This window comes from Schistocerca gregaria, chromosome X (assembly GCF_023897955.1).
Source record: "Schistocerca gregaria isolate iqSchGreg1 chromosome X, iqSchGreg1.2, whole genome shotgun sequence".
Taxonomy (NCBI): Eukaryota; Metazoa; Arthropoda; class Insecta; order Orthoptera; family Acrididae; genus Schistocerca; species Schistocerca gregaria.
Genome location: NC_064931.1, coordinates 199,169,828 through 199,189,261, shown reverse-complemented (window position 1 = coordinate 199,189,261; position 19,434 = coordinate 199,169,828). Strand labels below are relative to the sequence as shown.

Below are 19,434 nucleotides of genomic sequence, written 5' to 3'. Positions count from 1 at the left end.
TTTTTCAGAACAGACCATCCTCCAAATCCCACGATCTGTGAAGAGTTGTGGACGTCCAACTATTAGCGCCTAGTGGTAGTTTCACTCTCCTCTCTCTTTCCGTAGATACTCACGACAGTGGTACGTGAACGTTGGACCAGTTACGCCGTTTTCGAGATACTCGTTCACAGGCTTTGCGTAATAATAATCTGCCCTTTGTCAAAGTCACTTACGTCAATGGAGTTCCCAATCTGCAGCCCTATATCTTCACTATGGTGATCCCTCGTCCGTGTCTTACATACTTTTGTTACCGCTCCACGTACCGGCAACGCCGTTAGGCAGCATCCAACGTCGGGGTGGGTGGTGGTCAATGTTCTGGCTTATCAGTGTAAATCACCATCACTATGGAACCGCTGGGCGGTACGTAAAGAAGGTCGACTACCTCTAGTGTAGTACATAGTTGTTGGACAAACTGTTGCTGATTCTGCATTGCAGTAGTAAAACTCTTGTGATTAAAAAGAATAGAATGCAGCAGTTTTTGATATAGGTATTGTATGGAAACGCCATACCTTCTTAAAAAGTACGATACTGCAGTGCCTGTGTTGTTCAGAAATATGAAGCAATGTTCCTTCGGACATGCATTCATGTCCGAAGGAGCAGGCATTGCAGCTACCACAGCCATTGTAAAATATATAAAATGTATCGCAGTTGTGAATATGGTCAACCATCAGCTTTATGATGGAATGACAATGAAAATTTGTGCCCGACCAGCACTCGAACCGGGATTTCCGTCTTATCGTGATCGGTCGTCTTACACTTAGGCTATCCGAGCACGACTCACGGCCAGACCCAAACTTCCGTATGTCGTCAGCTTTGTGTCCACAACCTGCAGTGATGACTGGGTGTTGTGTAATGTCCTTAGGTTAGTTAAGTTTAAGTAGTTCTAAGTTCTAGGGGACTGATGACCATAGATGTTTAGTCCCATAGTGCTCAGAGCCATTTGAATCACAACCTGCACTCGTACATCCATGTGTATATTCCTGTACAGCGTAGACATTTTAATTGAACGTCGTTTTCGCGGTGTCGGCGGATAAATACGATATTGCAGTGCCTGCGCTGATGAGAAGTACGATGGCAACGGTTATAGGAGCTTTAGCGGATATGTCATAGGAGTGGTGTGTATGGATATTTGATGAGGAAAGATCAATGGAGTAATGTGTGTTCTATTTAGCTGTGCTTGAAGCTCCAAGAACGCCGATGTTACCCAAGTTAAATGTGATTAATCCTCTGCAGGTCGTAGATGAAAGTTGACAATCGCGTTAATTGGCGAAGACATGTGTGGTAAACACAACCTACCTTAGGCGCCTTGATGTCTGCAATTAAAGCTGACACAGTGATCGGCGAGCGAGATGTGACACTAAACTTGGCAGAGCAACTGACGCATCAATTTGGAAAGACAAATATTTCTACGAACAGTGTATATCACCATTTCACGGAAACGATATCTCTTCTTACTCTAGTGAACTGAGCCCAATTAAATTAATTTTTATTGATAACATTCGTTTCAGTTTAGCGTTCGCACGTGTGTCATGAACTTCGGAACTGTAGAACTGAGATAATGTGATGGTATGTTTGCAGATAATTCGCACGGCGATTGCGAAATTACGTTCGCCGGTTGAAAGCAGAAGCTGTAGCTTTCTTGTGACATATATTATGTCTGAAACATTAGATAACGATTACAGGAGAAAAGTGTGTTAGTTATCTACATTTTGCTACAGCGTTATACTTTCTCTCTCTCTCTCTCTCTCTCTCTCTCTCTCTCTCTCTCTCTCTCTTTCTTTCTTTCTTTCTTTTTCTCTTTGTCCTACAAATAAGGAAGTTTTAAATCGTCTCGCTGTATGTGCGGTCTGAGGCAGCTGCAGCTTTATCTTTGATTTGATATGGACTGCAACACAAGAAATGTCCAGGGCGCGAATGGATATTAATCGTTTCTCTTGCTCGCTAGAGTATCTGAGTGAAGAATATCCCTTTAGCCTGACGGCACAGGGGATTACCTTTCGCTCGAACAAACTCGTTAGTTTGTGTTAATGGAGAGCAATGATAAAGTCTACGCTGCACAGACTTTTCGGTAAGGCATTAGAAACGATCCACTGAACCGTCCAGAATAGATACTATACAAGCGTGTAAGATATAATTTTGAGACAGACAAAACAGTTGTGTATAAGGGCTACGTAATGGGTTTCCTGCCACTACTCGTCGCGGAGTGGATTTTTATAAATCAACTAATGCGCACAGTTTCAGTCAGCACCTCCTATTTTCTCATGTTAAATATCACCTGTGCAATCTCTACGATTGTAGAATGCATCTGAATGCCAGGTAGTTGCGTCAAAAACATTTTACTGTACTACTATATGAACATTTCCAGAGAATTTCAAGTTTATACACTTGCGACGAAGGGTAACAAATACTTATTCTAGTGCTGTATCATTTGGTCTCGTGAGGGTATATTATCGAAATTTACAATGAAGTATTATGTATAAAAAATTGACTTCAAAATTTCTGGGAATACAGTTCTTCTCATACAGGCCGAAACGATCAGGATATTAGGTACCTTTGCTCGTAATAGAAAAACCGTGCATTAATTTCAGTATGAATACAAGGAAATAATGATAAACTCCCTTGCAGAAAATCAGCTTTATTAATGAGATGTACAAAATACTTTCTTCGTAACTGACCTACCAGTGACAGTAACTTTATTAGAAACCTTCATAATAAATCCGTCTACTGTCTTTTTAGTAGTGTTTTTACTATTCCAGTTTTTATTTCGAAGTCACAGCTTCGTTACCAGGGCGTTAGCTCGTACACTATGTCATTAAAAGTATCTGGACACAACTTCATAGTGCTTAATTGACCATTGCATGTCACAAAAGACGGAGTTGCCAGTATAAAAGGAGACGGGGAGAATTGTGTTGCCAGCAGAGAAGCAGTGAAAGCGGAATGGGTCGGTCGGTAGAGCTCAGAGACTTCGACTTTCTGGAGCTGCCCAGGCCGACTTTAGGTGATGTGATTATGAAGTGGAAACGCGGAGGAACAGCCACACATAAACCAAGACAGACTAACACACTGACTGTGTGTAGGGAGTTAAAAAGAGTGGATTGCAGTGTTCGAGCAGCTCCTCACAAGCTACAAATTTCTGTAGCCAAATCAAGAGGCGCTTGAGGGGCTACCGAGCGACGCCACTGGACAGTGGATGACTTGAAATGAGCCATTTGAATGGTGAATCACGCTATACTCTGACAGTCCGATGGGCGAATGCCTGGAAAACGTTACCTGCCATCATGTGTAGTGCCAACAGTGAACTACGGAGGTGCTGGTGTTACGGTATAGGGGTAGTTATTGTGTTATCGTGTGGTCTCCTTATTGTGGCTAAGCGAACCGTAAACGCAGAAGTGTACGATCTTATGTTTTCTGCATTATTTACAACGTAGAGTAGAGGAACGGATCGGAGGCGATGATTGTATAAACATGACAATGCACCCTGTCAAAGTAGCATACGTGATGCAACCGTTTGTGGGCGATAATATACCTTAAATGGTCTGACCTGTCCAGAGTCCCGACCCGAAGCCATGGAAAACCTTTGGGATGAGTTAAGCCGATCGCAACGTTCTCTGGTTTCGTTTCTTGCGGAATAATGAGCTGTCGTTCCTCTCAAACATTGAGGCACCTCATTATACAATCAAGCGACAAAGAAAATGGTATAGGCATGCGTATTCAAATACAGAGATATGTAAACAGGCAGAATACAGCGCTGCGGGTGGCAACGCCTATATAAGACAGGAAGTATTTGGCGCAGTTGTTAGATCAGTTAATGCTGCTAATATGGCACGTTATCAAGATATAAGTGAGTTTGAACGTGTTGCTATAGTCGGCACACGAGCGATGAGATGTAGCATCTCCGAGGTGGCGATGAAGTGGGGATTTTCCCGTACCACCATTCCACGAGTGTACCGTGAATATCAGTATTCGGTAAAACATCGAATCTCCGACATCGCTGCGGCCGGAAAAAGATCCTGCAGGAACGGGGCCAACGACGACTGAAGACAATCGGTCAACGTGAAAGAAGTGCAACCCTTCCGCAAATTGCTACAGAGCCAAAGAAATTGGGCTGGGATAACAACAAGTGTCAACGTGCAAACCATGCAACGAAACATCATAGATAAGGGCTTTCCGAACCGAAGGCCCACTCGTGTACCCTTGATGACTGCACGACACAAAGCTTTACGTCTCGCCTGCGCCCTTTAACACCGACATTGGACTGTTGATGATTGCAAACATGTTGTCTGGTCCGTCGAGTCTCGTTTCAAATTGTATCCAACGGAGGGACGTGTACGGGTATGGAGTCAACCTCATAAGTCCATGGATACTGCATGTCAGCAGGGGACTCTTCAAGCTGGTGTCCGCTCTATAATTGTGTGGGGCGTGTGCAGTTGGAGTGATCGGGACCCCTGATACGTCTAGATACGACTATGACAGGTGACACGTACGTAAGCATCCTGTCTGATCACTTGCGTCTATTCATGTCCGTTGTGGATTCTGATGAGCTTCGGCAATTCCAGCAGGACAATGCGAAACCCCACATGTCCAGAATTCCTTCGGAGGGGCTCTAGGAACGCTCTTCTGAGAACAAACACTTTCGCTGGCCACCAAACTCCCCAGAGATGAACATTATTGAGCATATATGGGACGCCTTGCAACTTGCTGTTCAGAAGAGATCTCCACCCCCTCGTACTCTTACGGATTTATGGACAGCCCTGCAGGATTCATGGAGTCAGTTCCCTCCAGCACTACTTCAGACATTAGTCGAGCCCATCCCAAGTAGTGTTGCGGCACTTCTTCGCGCTCCCAGAGGCACCAATTTCTTTGGCTCATCAGTGTGTGTGTGTGTGTGTGTGTGTGTGTGTGTGTGTGTGTCCCTAGCAGAGTTCAAGCCTAATAAAGGTTAAGGGTGGACACTCCCCATATTTAATGTCCACTAATATGTATCCGGATACTTTAGATCAGACAGCATATGTTATCACGCCAGAAACGCGTTTCTTCCAATTTTGTTGGTCTCTTTTGTGTATAAGTCAGGGAGGTTTCTCCACCATCTTGTTTACACTGTTCCACAATTAATACTTAAAAAACTGTCACTCCGAACTTCACATTGGCATAGTAAAACCCCTATTGTAAAGACAGTAGACGGATTTTATTAGAGGAATAGGTAAAAATCTGAAATAGTGATAGTAATATGGAATACTATGATTTCTCGTCTTGTAAGTGCTGTACTTCGGCTAGTTGCTTAAAAACTACGTTCAGCAACTGTAGACTGCTCTGGGATGCATTCATATTACAGTTGGCAACCATTGTGAGTGAGTGAAGCCGGTTTACCTAATTCATTAGGAAGCATAATTGTCGCAGGTTGCTGGTTTTCATTTTCATGCTTGTCATAAAACGTAAATTATTAATATATTTTGTAAACAGACGTTTACCTAATACATTAAACCGTAAAATGGCGTGTTTGTTGCCTATTTATATTGAATTTTCGATTTTATTTGCGTTTCTGAATTTCAAAATTTCTGTGTCACCAATATGGAATACTCGTCTCCCTTATTTGTACCGTACTTTCACAACTTGTTTTAGTTATAGGAACTGCTTCAGAAATAACTTCAAGAGCCCGAAAGCAGTGGGATTGGTGTGCTATGCAAATAGCAATTAAAACTATTAGAAAAAATGAAATGGACCACTCAAAAAATCTGGATGTTATAAATCTCTCACGCGAAACCATGTCAAACCACTTGCGAACAATTGTGGCTCGGTGACATGAGATCGTTGTTTGGGAATGTGAAGTCCATGAATGGCTGCCCAGTCAGTGATCGGTTCAGTTGGATCAGAGGATCCAGTTGATTCCATGTAAACACAGCCCACACCATTGTGGAGCCAACACTAGCTTTCACAGTGCCTTGTTGACAATTTGGGTCCACGGCTTCGTGGGGTCTCTGCCATGCTCGAACCCTGCATCATCTCTTACCAACTGAAATCGGTACTCGTTTCACCGGGCCACGGTTTTCCTGTCGTGTGGGGTCCAACCGATATGGTCACGAGCCCAGGAGAGGCGCTGCAGGCCCTGTCGTGCTGTTAGCAAAAGCACTCGTTTCGATTGTCTGTTGCCATACCACATTAACGCTAAATTTCGCCGTTCGTCGTACGTCCCACATTGATTTTTAAGGTTTATTTCACACAATGTTGCTGGTCTGTTAGTACAGACAACTCTACGCAAACGCTTCTAGCCTTGGTCGTTAAGCAAAGGCCGTTGGCCTCTGCATTTTTGGTGGTAAGATGTAATTACTGAAATCGGTATTCTCGGCACATTCTTGACAGTGTGGATCTCGTAGTATTGAATTCCGTGACGATTGCCAAAATTGAATGTCCTATGCTTGTGTCTCCATCTATCTTTCCACGTAAAAAGTCTGTTAATTGCTGTCGTGCGGCCATAATAAACGCCGGAGATCCTTTCACATGGATCACTTGAGTAAAAACGAGAGCTCCTCCAATGCACTGCCTTTAGTACCTTGTGTACGCGATACTACCGTCATTTGTATGTGGGCATATCGCTGTCCGACGGCTTTCATCATCTCCATAGGAGTTGCAATCGGCCCACTGCCTTTTATCAGCTATAGAAGTAATTCATTTTTTGATGGGAATTATGATAGTAGCACTCCGTCTTCAAGCCACGAGTGGCCTACCGGGACCATCCGACCGCCGCGTCATCCTCCGAGGAGGATGCGGATAGAAGGGGCGTGGGCTCAGCACACCTTTCTCCCGGTCATTATGATGGTATTCTTGACCGAAGGCGCTACTATTCGGTCGAGTAGCTCCTCAATTAGCATCACGAGGCTGAGTGACCCCGAAAAATGGCAACAGCGCATGGCGGCTGGATGGTCACCCATCCAAGTGCCGATCACGCCCAACAGCGCGTTAACTTCGGTGATTTCACGGGAACCGGCAAGGCCGTTGCCCAATTATAATAGTAGGCCTGTAGAAAATCGAAGAATCGTTACGTGTTGCGCGAAGAAAGACCGTTTATGTATAAGCCTACACATACGTACTTCTATGTGTGAAAATGTCAGTTTTGTACAGGGCGATTCAGTGGTGATGTTACGATCTTTCAGGAATGATGGAGAAGGGTAAATAGACCAGACACGACCGAGCCGAAAGTTATAAACGAAAATCGTTGTGATTCCTCTGACAGTGGAACACATGTACCGGTACTGTTGCTATTAAGATTGTATAGTAGGCGATTTTCAGAGGAGCTAGGATGGACCAATGCAAGAAAAAAGTCTAGTAAATATGGGCTCTAAAATGGATATCTGCAGATCTGTGAGCATTTGTTCATCTTCGCTGCTGTGAAGCACATGTCTTCTATTGAATAAAAACCAATAGTTCGTAATGTAGGCGGGATGGAGCCCATATTTACAGAACTTTTGTGGCCCATACTACCTTCACCAAATTGTGGAAACCAAAGCGCTTGCAGTAGATGTTTTTCTCAATATCAAAGTTGAACAAGTGTTGATAGCTTTTAAAGTATGCATGTTAGAGACCATATTTATTTATTTTTCTTGTTTCGATCAACCTCTGAAAGTTGCCGTACAATCGTGCCAACAACAGTGCCAGTACTTGTAGTCTACTGTCAGAGGTATCAGAACGATTTCCGCTTATAACTTTCGATTCGCTCGTTTGCCGACCATATTGATACCTTTACCCTTCTGCATCATCCTTAAAAGTTTGCAACATCATCACGGAATCACTCTGTATATGAAAGGAGACAGAACCTCTTTAAACTATGCATAGACGCTTCTCTGAATCACACGCGTACAGGAGTGTAAAGTGGAAAAATGGCTCTATTCACCTCCAGATGTTGGCTTACTCCTTCATTTCTTCGGGCCAGTATCCAATTTGCTCGGGGCCACCTCCGTTAACATCGTATGAAAACGGAAGGAGCACATTACTCGCAAACCCAATTTACTCGTCGGTTAGCCACATCCGCTGACCTGCTCTCTTTCGCAGCAGCACAGTGTGTGCATGCTTAACTTAATGTTTGCAAAGTATTGTGGTTGTCACAACTAAAAAATTTGTTCTGAATTGTGAACTGCTCATTTGTTTCCAGAATGAATTTTCACTCTGCAGCGGAGTGATTTGAAACTTTCTGGCAGATTAAAACCATGTGGCGGACCGGGACTCGAACCTGGGAGCTTTGGAAGTCACGAAATGATGTAGAGGCGGAAGTAAAAGCTGTGAGGGTGGACCATGATCTTTTGCTTTGACGTCACAGTCGGTAGAGCACCAGCCCGCGGAAGGCAAATATCCCAGGTTCGAGTCTCAGTCCGCCATACAGTTTTAATCTGCTCCTTTGTTTCTCCAACTCTTCGTAAGCGCGTATGTGTGTGTTGTAAATGAACTGAATCGTATCCGTAATATTTAAACATTAAATTACAACTGCGCTGCTGAACGTAGTCAACGTTGATCGGGTTACTTTTGAAGTCAGGTGGCATAACAAGAGTTTCAGGAAATTCTACCATACAAGGAATATACTTTCACAAACGGTATCCCAAATCTGTACCATTCCCTTACACTAGTACATTTGTGAAACTCCCAGCACTGTAATATAAGAATGAATGTCGTGGGTCGTGAATGACTTTCAGACAGGAAGTATAAAGTGTAAACGATTAGAATTATAGAACGTCAGTGCATGCGTAAACTGTGCAGTGCTCGTGTTAGACAAATGTGTGGAAATGAGCGTTTGGCATGTATGGCATTCCCCAGCCGGGGAAGTTCGGGCGCGAGGTGCAAGTCTTACTTCAGTTGACGCTACATTGGGCGACTTGCGCCGGTGATGAGGATGAAATGATGACGATAACACAACACCCAGTGCACGAGCGGAGAAACTCTCCAACCCGGCCGGGAATCGAACCCGGGCCCGCTTGCATAGGAGGCGAGCACGTTACCACCCATCTAAGCAGGCGGACAGACAAATATATAGAGCGCAGTAAATCCTCTTCGGACGCTGCATTAAGTTTGCATGCCGAAGTAGGCGTTATACAGGAAATTATCAGGTCTTATCGCCGGTAGAGGACGCCATATTGCCAGGTTACTAGAACTCAAGAAGCCTTTTTTCGTACAGTGAAAGTGTTTAAATGAAACAGACTGATGATATTACAGAGATTAGTTTTCGAACAAGCGGTCCCCGGCTTAAATCCGGAAGTGGATTACAAAAACTGATGTGACGTCAACGAGAGATGACAGTTAACTCCACTGACGTCACTAGCAGACAGTAAGGCTTTGTTTCTGACGTTGATACTACATTAGAGCACATCCACAAATACGTCGTTGTATACTGTTACATTTCTCCGGCCTCTTATGTAAGATAAGCGTGACGCAAAACGGAAGACGCCTCTGGTTGTGATGTGTCATCAGTTCTGCTAGTTTGGCCACAGGTCATCGTGTTTATGAACGTGAGAAGTTGTATTATGTCTCTGAACATTTTTTCGTACTGTGCATTATCCTACTGGTTATATTTGTACTAAAATTGTTTCATTTATGATGTATTAATCACTGCGTCGTAATTTCCATAAACCTTTTCATAAAAATATAAAATTCCGAGTCATTAAAAAATTCAAAACCGTCTGCCCGAACGAGAATCTTTCAAATACTTAATGTTAGAGAGATCCATTGCCGGCCGGTGTGGCCGAGCGATTCAAGGCGCTTCAGTCTGGAACCGCACGACCCCTACGGTCGCAGTTTCGAATCCTGCCTCGGGCATGGATGTGTGTGAGATGTCCTTCAGTTAGTTAGGTTTAAGTATTTCTAAGTTCTAGGGGACTGATGACCTCGGATGTTAAGTTCCATAGTGCTCAGAGCCATTTTTTGTATGTCCATTCTGAAGGAAACCGCTATATTAACTGTAATTACATGCTACAAAAACAGCATCAAATTATAAAAAAGAAACTGAAGCTTAGGTGGTCACAAATAATCTAAAATATACATTGTTCACTGTATCGGAAAGGCAGAGGCTTCACGAGGTTAATAAGGAAGACAGAAACAGTGATGATAATTTTAGGAATTAAAGATAACGACCTGTCCACCATTTACTAATGAACTGATCCATTTGAAGGTAGAACTTGGCTGAATGTACCGCAATAGTATCAGCACCGTCTCCTACCTAGAGGCTTACGCCTCTATATGGAATTCTGACAAACGCAAAGAACATTTCTAGGGCAGATTACGAGACGAGGTTTCCTCTTCCAGAATCCAACGAAATTCGTAAATACTGCTGCGTCTGAATACAACAATGTTCATAGGCTATCGTCTGCACTCTTCTCTTATTTTTTTTAAAAAAAAAAAGTACGCCGGCCGCGGTGATCTCGCGGTTCTAGGCGCACAGTCCGGAACCGTGCGACTGCTACGGTCGCAGGTTCGAATCCTGCCTCGGGCATGGATGTGTGTGATGTCCTTAGGTTAGTTAGGTTTAAGTAGTTCTAAGTTCTAGGGGACTGATGACCACAGCAGTTGAGTCCCATAGTGCTCAGAGCCATTTGAACCATTTGAACTAAAAAAAGTACCCCTATTGTTTATGAGATAAACTGTTTCTGTGCATGGATTTTCTGTTTTTATTTTACTTATTGTCGACTACAACCACCAAAAACTATCTTAGAACAGTCTAAACTGCGATTTACGTTATTTGGCGACCTGTTTCGTTCATACAGCCATCTTGAGACCAATTTAATATTCATGGTGAGGCAGCGCTGTCGGCAGCACCGACGAAATAATAAGTACTATTACAAGTTAGTTGTGTAGAGCAAACAAAAAATACCTTAAAATAAATGAATCTGTGTAGAATTTTTTCTGTTGAACATCAGAAACAGTGGAAAGACGTTTTCATGCTCTTTGTCTCAATGAGAAACGTTGATCTACTCTTTTATCGCAGTAAGGATTTTACATACAGCGATGAGAAAGAAAATTGCAATACCAAGAAGGAGTTCTGGGACATAAACGAAAGTTTTTAGGCCAATTTCTACGTCTGAAAGATGATGGCTCTTCAGATTTCACGCCAGTCGCTTAAGAGTGGCTCTAGTTCCACCGCTGTGAGGATGGGAATCAGGTTTGCTTTAAACACACGCAGTAACGTTCGTGAGCGTTAATTACCTTTGAAATTTTACGAGGTGTGTTGATGTTAGTCAATAATGCCTGTAAGGCGACAAAGATGCCATCATCAACACCTCATTCACTTTGAATGGGGTCGTGTAATAGGGCTATGGGAAGCTGGATGTTCCTTCTGAAAGACATGGCAGGAATGTAACCACTGTAAATGATTGCTGCCAGCGGTGCTCACAAGAATGTACGGTCGCAAAAAGACAGGGGTCCCAGACAGCCACGTAGCACTACCGAAAGGGGAGACCATGGAGATTGGCGTGTGGCTCTAGCGCATCGTAATGCATCTGTAGCAGCAGTTTGAGCAACAATTGGCACCAAAGTGACACAACGAACTGTTACAAATCGGTTACTTCAAGGATACCTTCGAGGCAGAGGCCCTGTAGCGTGCATTCCACTGACCTCAAACCACCGTCCATTTGGGACTTTAGTGGTGTCAAGCGAAAGGAGGACAGGCTGGAGGTCTGTTGTGCTGTATGATGAAAGCTGGTTCTACCTCGGTGCGAGTACTGCCTGTGCGTTGGTTAGGAGGAGGCCAGTTAAGGGCCTGCAATCATCCTGTCTGTGTGTTAGACAAACTGGACCTATACGTGGAGTTACATTCTGGGGTGCGATTTCGTATGCCAGCGGGAGCTCTCTCGAGGTTATCTCACAAACCCAGCAAATTTGACGTCAGTCTGGTGATTCGACCTGTTGTGCTGCCATTCATGAACAGCATTCCAGGGTGTGTTTTCCAACAGGATAACCCTGGCTCACATACCGCTGTTGTAAGCCAACATGCTCTACAGAGTCTCAACATGTTGCCTTGGCGTGTTCGACCACCAAATCTGTCACATATCGAGCACATAAGGGACACCGTCGGGCGGTAACTCCACTGTCATCCACAAGCAGCATTAACTGTCCCTGTATTGACCAACCAAATGCAACAGACATGGAGCTCCATCCCGCAAACTGACATCCGGCACGTGTACATTACAATGCATGCACGTTTAAATGCTTGCATTCAACATTCTGGAGGTTGCACTGGTTATTAATGTGCCAGTATTCCACATTTGCAATGGATTATCTCGCTCTTACTTTAACCTGTGATTATGTTTCGTTAGTCACTTAAATACGTTATATAGACAAATGTATTCCCTAAATGTCTTTACCCTACAATAATTATTTTATGGTGTTGGGATTCTTTTTTTCGTCAGTGTATTTCACTACATTTGCTATGCCAGTTGCAGCAACAAGGTTGTTGATCTGAAACCCTCATTCAAGGACGCTATGTTAAATTATATTGTGTCGTTATTCTGTCAGCTATCTTTAGATCGACAGTGCTAGTCCGTAACCAATATTGTTGTAAAAGTTCTGAATTAGATGCTATTAGTGACGACTCATAAAACTGCGCGTTATTGTACTGTCTCATTGCAGGTTTCAAGAGGATTTGTTCATAATGTTTCTCAAGGTGTTGTGTACATTTCTAATACGTGAGGCAGACTACGTAGCGTGGAGATCTTTATCGGTGGCCGAATGAGGTGTCGTATTCAACAGCTGTAGTAAAATAACGAAACATATAGTTACAATGTTAAATGACTTAAAAATAACTTCTGTGGGCACAAGCACTCAGTATTGCCCCAGTTCTATTGTGACAAACGGTTCAGGTATTAAATTCGTTATAATGGGTGTATTATAGAGTCCAAATTGTGTCTGAATTACGTTGGTATTCATTAAACAGTCTTCCACACTCACGCTGTGAGATCACTTAGGAAACAAAGAAAGGCACATTTTAGCACTAGCCATCTCCTCACCAACATGCTAAGTAATGATTGAAACATTTACTGCTGGCTAAGTGCAAAAGTGATAAAATTATACTTTATGTAGTAAGCGAAATAAACGCATTACAGCAGAGGATGATTTTGGATTAACAGATTATTAAATGTTCGGGAGAGCTAAAATTTGTTTGGATCTTTGCTTGTAATAAAAGTACACTACCGTTTGTATCTTACTCAGGGCCTTGAATATGTCTAAATCAGTTTGTATTGTGCTGCGCACGTAAGGCGGAGACCTAGTACAGTGGACAAAAATCCACAATTTTTCTCACATGTTCATCTCCTCCCACTACTTCTAACTTATGACAGTTTTTACGTACATCACATCACAATTCCTTACTCCATGTAGTTTGTGGACTCATATTTCTAACTTGTAATAGTCTTGATTTATCACCATTTTTTGTACTCAGAGTATTTGTTGCACAACAGTTTTTTTCTGTGGCGCAGAGCAATACATTTGTCCCTTTTTCTTCTGTGTTTGAAATTTCGGATATTTTAATTTTACAGTACTGCCTATCTGATCGAATATGTTAGCCAAATAAAAATGCCGTTATGCAAACACACAAACAGCTCAATATGCAAACTACGCAAGAAATGAAACCACACCAATTTTTATGACTAGAAAGCCCATACAAATCAAGAAAAAATGTGTGTGATTGAAATGATAACGATGTCTTTTTTTACCAGGTTTGCACATTAATATTCCGTGCAAAATTAGAACGTAAATAGTAAAAAGCTCCCTCAATAATAAAAGAAAGTGAGTTCCATAAAGAGATCTGAATTCACGCAGCTACACTTCCGTTTCGATGAAGATAAACACAACGATATCTTAGCAGTGAGTGATAATGGTGCAAACCCTGACTTGCGGAAGAAATAATCTCTCTCTCTCTCTCTCTCTCTCTCTCTCTCACACACACACACACACACACACACACACACACGCGCGCGCGCACACACACACACACACACACACACACATACACGTGTTTAGCGTAAGATACAATTTATTCCAGAAGTTGACTTCAAGTAATCAACAGTTAATTAATGAACATTTTCAATGTAATGATTTCAAACGTGAAATCCAAGAAATTCAAAATAATGAATAAAAAGAAAATTTGACTCATATCTTTTAATTAACTGATATCAATTTCTGTTAAATTATATACGTATTTTTCATGAAATTTGTACTGTTATATATCTCTATCTGCATCTACATGATTACTCTGCATTCCACATTTAAGTGTCAGGCAGAGGTTTCATCGAACCACTTTCACACTACTTCTCTACCGCTTCACACTAACAGCGCACGGGAAAAACGAACACGTCAGTCTTTCCGTGTGAGCTCTGATTTCTCTTATTTTATTCCGTTGATCATTTTCCCTGCGTAGATGGGCGTCAACAAAATATATTCACATTCTGAGGAGAAAATTGTGGTGGCTGAAATTTCGTGAAAAGATCTCACCGCAACGAAAAACGCTTTTCTTTCAACTACTGCCACTCCAATTCGCGTACGTATCGTATTCGTGACGTTCTCTCCCCTATTTCGCGATAGTATAAAACGAGTTATCCTTCTTTTAACTTTTCCAGTGTCCTATGTCAATCCTATCTGGTGAGGCTGCCATACCGTGCAGAAACACTCCAAAAGAGGACGGACAAACGGAGTGTAGACCGTTTTTTTAGTGAAGGGCCGTTCAACCGCGGGTCCGCCGGCCATATGCAGCCCAAGAAGTGGGTATCACGTCATCGGTAATAAAAAAATCCATAAAACTCTGTTTACGTGAAATTATAATGAACTGAATATTTTCAATTTGAAACTACCGCTACACGAAGGTATTCTGTTATTGGTTAGACCCGTTCTCAACGCTGCCGTCCTTGCTATACTTGAACTCCCAGAGTCTCGTTCTAGTAACCGGCCAATCCGTCAGACACCAAGAAAATTTATGCAGAAAAGCTTTAAAATGGATCACGTTATGCAAATCGTCGTGAGGACTGTGAATTTTATAAGAGCCAGGGGAATGAATCATTGCCAGTTCCAGGAATTTCTTGGAATTTTGGACGCTGAATGTGGTGATATCGTATATTTTACAGAAGTAAGATGGGAGAGTCTAGGCCAGGTGTTAAAAAGATGTAGCATAATTAAATTTAATCGTTCAAGAAATCAAAAGCAAAATCTGCACCGGAACTTGACGATGCCAACTGGGTGGCATATTAAGCATTTTTGGTAGATTTGAGTGCTAAACACACGTATTCAAGGTAGAAACATACTTATGAGCACGAGGTTTCGAACAATAAACGCGTTCCAAATTATGGCAAGCACAAGTACACATGGTTTCTTTAATTTTAGCGCGTTGGACAAACATAATACTAAAGAGGGGATGAAATACAAAGCTATACTTCTCGATTTGATGCGAGAACTTGAAAATCAATTTCAGGATTTTCGAAAAAATAATCAAAATTATTGTATTTATACGATACCTTTTACTGATACATTAGTTTCCCAAATTTAGAGTCAAATTCCAAATTAATTCTATGATTTGTAAATAGTATATATAAATTATTAACGATATCTCATATATAAAATGTCAAATTAATTCAGTCTTGCTTTTTTAGAATAAATAATCGTAAATTAATAAATCCTAATTTTTTTGCTCAGTGGCTATTTTTAATGTCAAGTAGATTATGTGCGACCCAGAAATACTCGACTTCATCCAGTGAGGCACAGAAAAGCTAAAAGGTTCGGCTCCCCTGATTTAGTAGATGTGTTGCACTTTCTATGTGTTCTGCCACTAACGCACAGTCTCTTGGTGCCCACGCCACAACACTATCCGCGTGATCGTTCCAATTTTAGTAGTTCGTCATTGTTATCCCTAAGTATTTCGTTGCGTTTACAGCCATTAGAATTGTGTGATTAATCGTGTGACCGAGATTTAGCAGATTCCTTTTAGTACTCTTGTGAATGACTTTACACTTTTCATTATTTGAAGTCAGTTACCACTTTTTGTACTCTGAAGATGTTTTGTCTAGATCATTTGGCAATTCCATTTTTATCTTGTTATGACTTTATAAGAAGGTAAATGACAGCATCTTCTGCAAGCAGTCTAAGAGGGCTGCTCATATTGTCTCCTAAATCGTTTAGGTATATTAGGAACAGCAGGGGGCCTTTCACACGTCATTGGGGAACGCCAGAATCACTTCAGTTTTACTCGGTTTTCCGTTGATTATTGCGCACTGTGACCTTTCTGACAGGAAACCGTGAATCCAGTCGCACAACTAAAACGATACTCTGTAGGGACGCAATTTGATCTAGAGATGCTTGTGAGAAACGGTATCAAAAGCCTTCTGGAAATCCACAAATATGAAATCAATTTGAGATCCTTTGTCGATAGATGAAATAAAGACCAAGTTGTGTTGCACAAGAACGATATTTTCTGTATCTATGCTGACTATTTGTCAATAGAGGTAATTCATAACTTTCGCATACAGATTATGTCCGAAAATCCTACTGCAAATCTACGTCAGTCATATGGGTCTTTAATGCAGTGGATTACTCCTATTTCCTTTCTTGTGTGGAGGTGGGACATGGGCAACATACCAGTTTTGAGGTGCAGATCTTTCGTCGAGCTAGTGGTTGTGTATGGTTGCTAAGTAATTAAGTAAGTAAAGCAGTCATCAATCCGAAGATTGTTTTGAACATCACAGTGCTTTAGTAGGTATTGTCCTGTTGGTGGTGGTATGTTGATGTCGTTCTCCGGCCTTTGAACCGACTTTCGATTTATAAGGTGACCTAGCGTTTAACGTGGATTTCGAATTACGGTTCTACTCGGCATTTTTCACATCGTCAAACATTGCCAGAGCTGAAAGAAGTTGTAAGGACGGAAAAATCTTAGAACTGACAAGCGATCGAATCCACTTCCTTTAGCTTTATAAACTGACCATGAGCCACCAAGCCACACGACTGATATATATGGAGCCATGATATCAGCATACTTTGTGAATGGAATCTAATTGATATACAGTCTGGAAGGCAGATTTGTCTTTTGAGAGTAATTTGAGTTACTTTGCTACGCTGAGGATATCTACTTTGTGATACAAATCCTGGCGTACTTACTTCGTCCTCTTTGATGAAGGAATTTCGGATAACTGCGTTTAGTAGCTCCGCTTTTATGGCTCTGTCATCGGTAACATAACCAACACTATGATGGCGTTTAGGTATTGATTGTGTCTCGCCGACGGTGTACTTTACATACCACCAGACTGGCTATGGAATTTCTGTCAGGTTTCGAGACAGAATTTACGATTTACCTGTCAAATATTAGCTGGCTGTATCCGTTTCCGTTAAATGTTTTAAAACTGTTTGTTTAGCAGTGTTTCTGAAGTATATTCCTTGGCATCGTGAGTTGTGTGTAATGTCATTGGTCATCTTAGCTTTACCATTGTATAAAAGTTATATGACTTTCTTAAAGACTGATTGGAGTTGACAAAGTGGGTAATTGTGAATAAAAGATCAGGAAAATTAGGATTGAACTTACATCCGCCGATGAGCTCCGTAGAGACGGAGAATAAGTCCACACTGGAAAAGGGTGCGGAAGGAAATCGGCCGTTCGTATTCAAAACAACCATACCGGCATTCTCTTTGACCGATCTAGGGAAACAATTTGAAGCATTAATTGCATAGCTAGTCTTGAACTCGACTTCTTCTCATCGAGAGTCCGATGTCTTGGATAATTTTGAGATGAGATCTGCTTCTGGTACAGGTTTTGAATGTATCAGAACGTTCGGTGACAAAGACGTCTTAGAGTACGTAGTGTGTGTTCTGTGTTCTTTGGTTAATCAAAATTCCAGAAACACACGTAAACTACTCTTACTTCTGAACAGAGTAGATTTTTAAAGTTAAAATTTGAAACGCATACACTACACACGCATCAATGACACTCTTTTACATTCTACAAATACATATACGACACAACTCTCATAAATCCGCAAGTAAAGTGGCCAGTGTGCGCGAAAGGATAACACACTTTCCGACAGGTGTCTTAACGCACCTTGAGGGATATCCCAGTCAACGCCACACATTTACTTTTATAGCAGTCTTATTAATCATGCCACAGGAATGAACTTGACGGCCTTTTACTGGTATACAAATAGTGCCCTGATTCGATTGCACGTTTTTCGGCAGTGGTTTTCTTATGTTTTCTTTGTATTTGTTGCAGTCCTACGGGAACAGTTACGGCGGTACGGGGAGCGAACCGTTCGGACCCGACTCGCCGTATTTTCCCTTCAGCAATCCACCCCGTCGCCAGCCATCAACAGGTAAGTGTGTCTTCCATATTGACTAAATTTATCGTCACCTGTTTTCCGAGATTTGAGTAGATACTTTTCATCATTGTAACTTGGATGTTCGAACTTCGATTCCAGGATAGCAGACGAATAATTAGACTTTTCGGGGGATTTACCTCAATATCAGGACTTTGACGGACTGCCGCCTACTAATAAAGGGGTATAAAGCTTTATTGTTTAAAATGTGCATTCACTCCAGTTTCAGTACACGCAGTTCCGGTAAAACACACCAAAAAACCTCTAAGTAACCAACATAAAGTACTTCCAGCTTTTTACTGGCTCTTCACTTTAGTTATAGCGATTTTGCTCTCTTTGGATGAGCAGTATATCAATGGCGACGTATATGTGATCACGTGTTCTGTTGATGACGCCTAATGTAAAGTGAGGGAAGTACGAGATAACAAAAAAAAGCAGACTGTGTTTTAAATCGAATTGAGAGCTATCTACGTTATCGGGAGAGAATCACGCTAATCAGACAAATGACTTAGTCAGATAATGTGGGTGATTAGATGAAAGAACCCGATGTTATTTGATATATTAGTGCCTATCAATCACTGGAATCATTAAAAACTGCCAAATATTTAAGAATCTCCATGTGATGCAACTGAAGTTTATATGACGACAAAGCGACAGAAATGTAATTATGTGGTCGGCAGATAAGATGAGATCGTGTTGGTTTCTATCTCGCGTTGAAGGGCCGACGTTTGTTTAAGGATTTCGTTCAACAAACCTCGTCCAAAGCATCTATTTTTCAAGATGAGATTCACTGAAAGAATCCTAAGGTATTGTAATTCGTTCATGAGTATCACTAATAAATCTTTTACCCAAAAAATTATTGAGTAAACATGAAAACGTCACAGAAATGCTAAGTATTCTCCCTGAGAAACTGTATATGAATACGTATTGCGATACGTGGACTTGCTTCGAAGTTCATAACGTGGACGTTCCAAGACCAGTCAAAAAACATACTTATTTCCGCTACGTATATGTCGCATAGTAACCATGAAGGTAAAATTAGACGTATTCGTCCTTGGACGGAGGCGTCTCAACAGTTATTCAC

General features: G+C 41.8%; 1 protein-coding gene across 1 annotated transcript in view; it reads left to right on the top strand.

Annotated features, from left to right (window-relative positions):
- The window catches only part of LOC126297423 (transcription factor 12), a 649,790-nt gene that overhangs the window by 157,101 nt on the left and 473,255 nt on the right, over nt 1-19,434 (top strand). Inside the window, exon 3 of the mRNA XM_049988225.1 lies at nt 18,248-18,347. Coding sequence (XP_049844182.1) covers nt 18,248-18,347 — 100 coding nt within the window. The remainder of the gene's footprint in view (nt 1-18,247; nt 18,348-19,434) is intronic.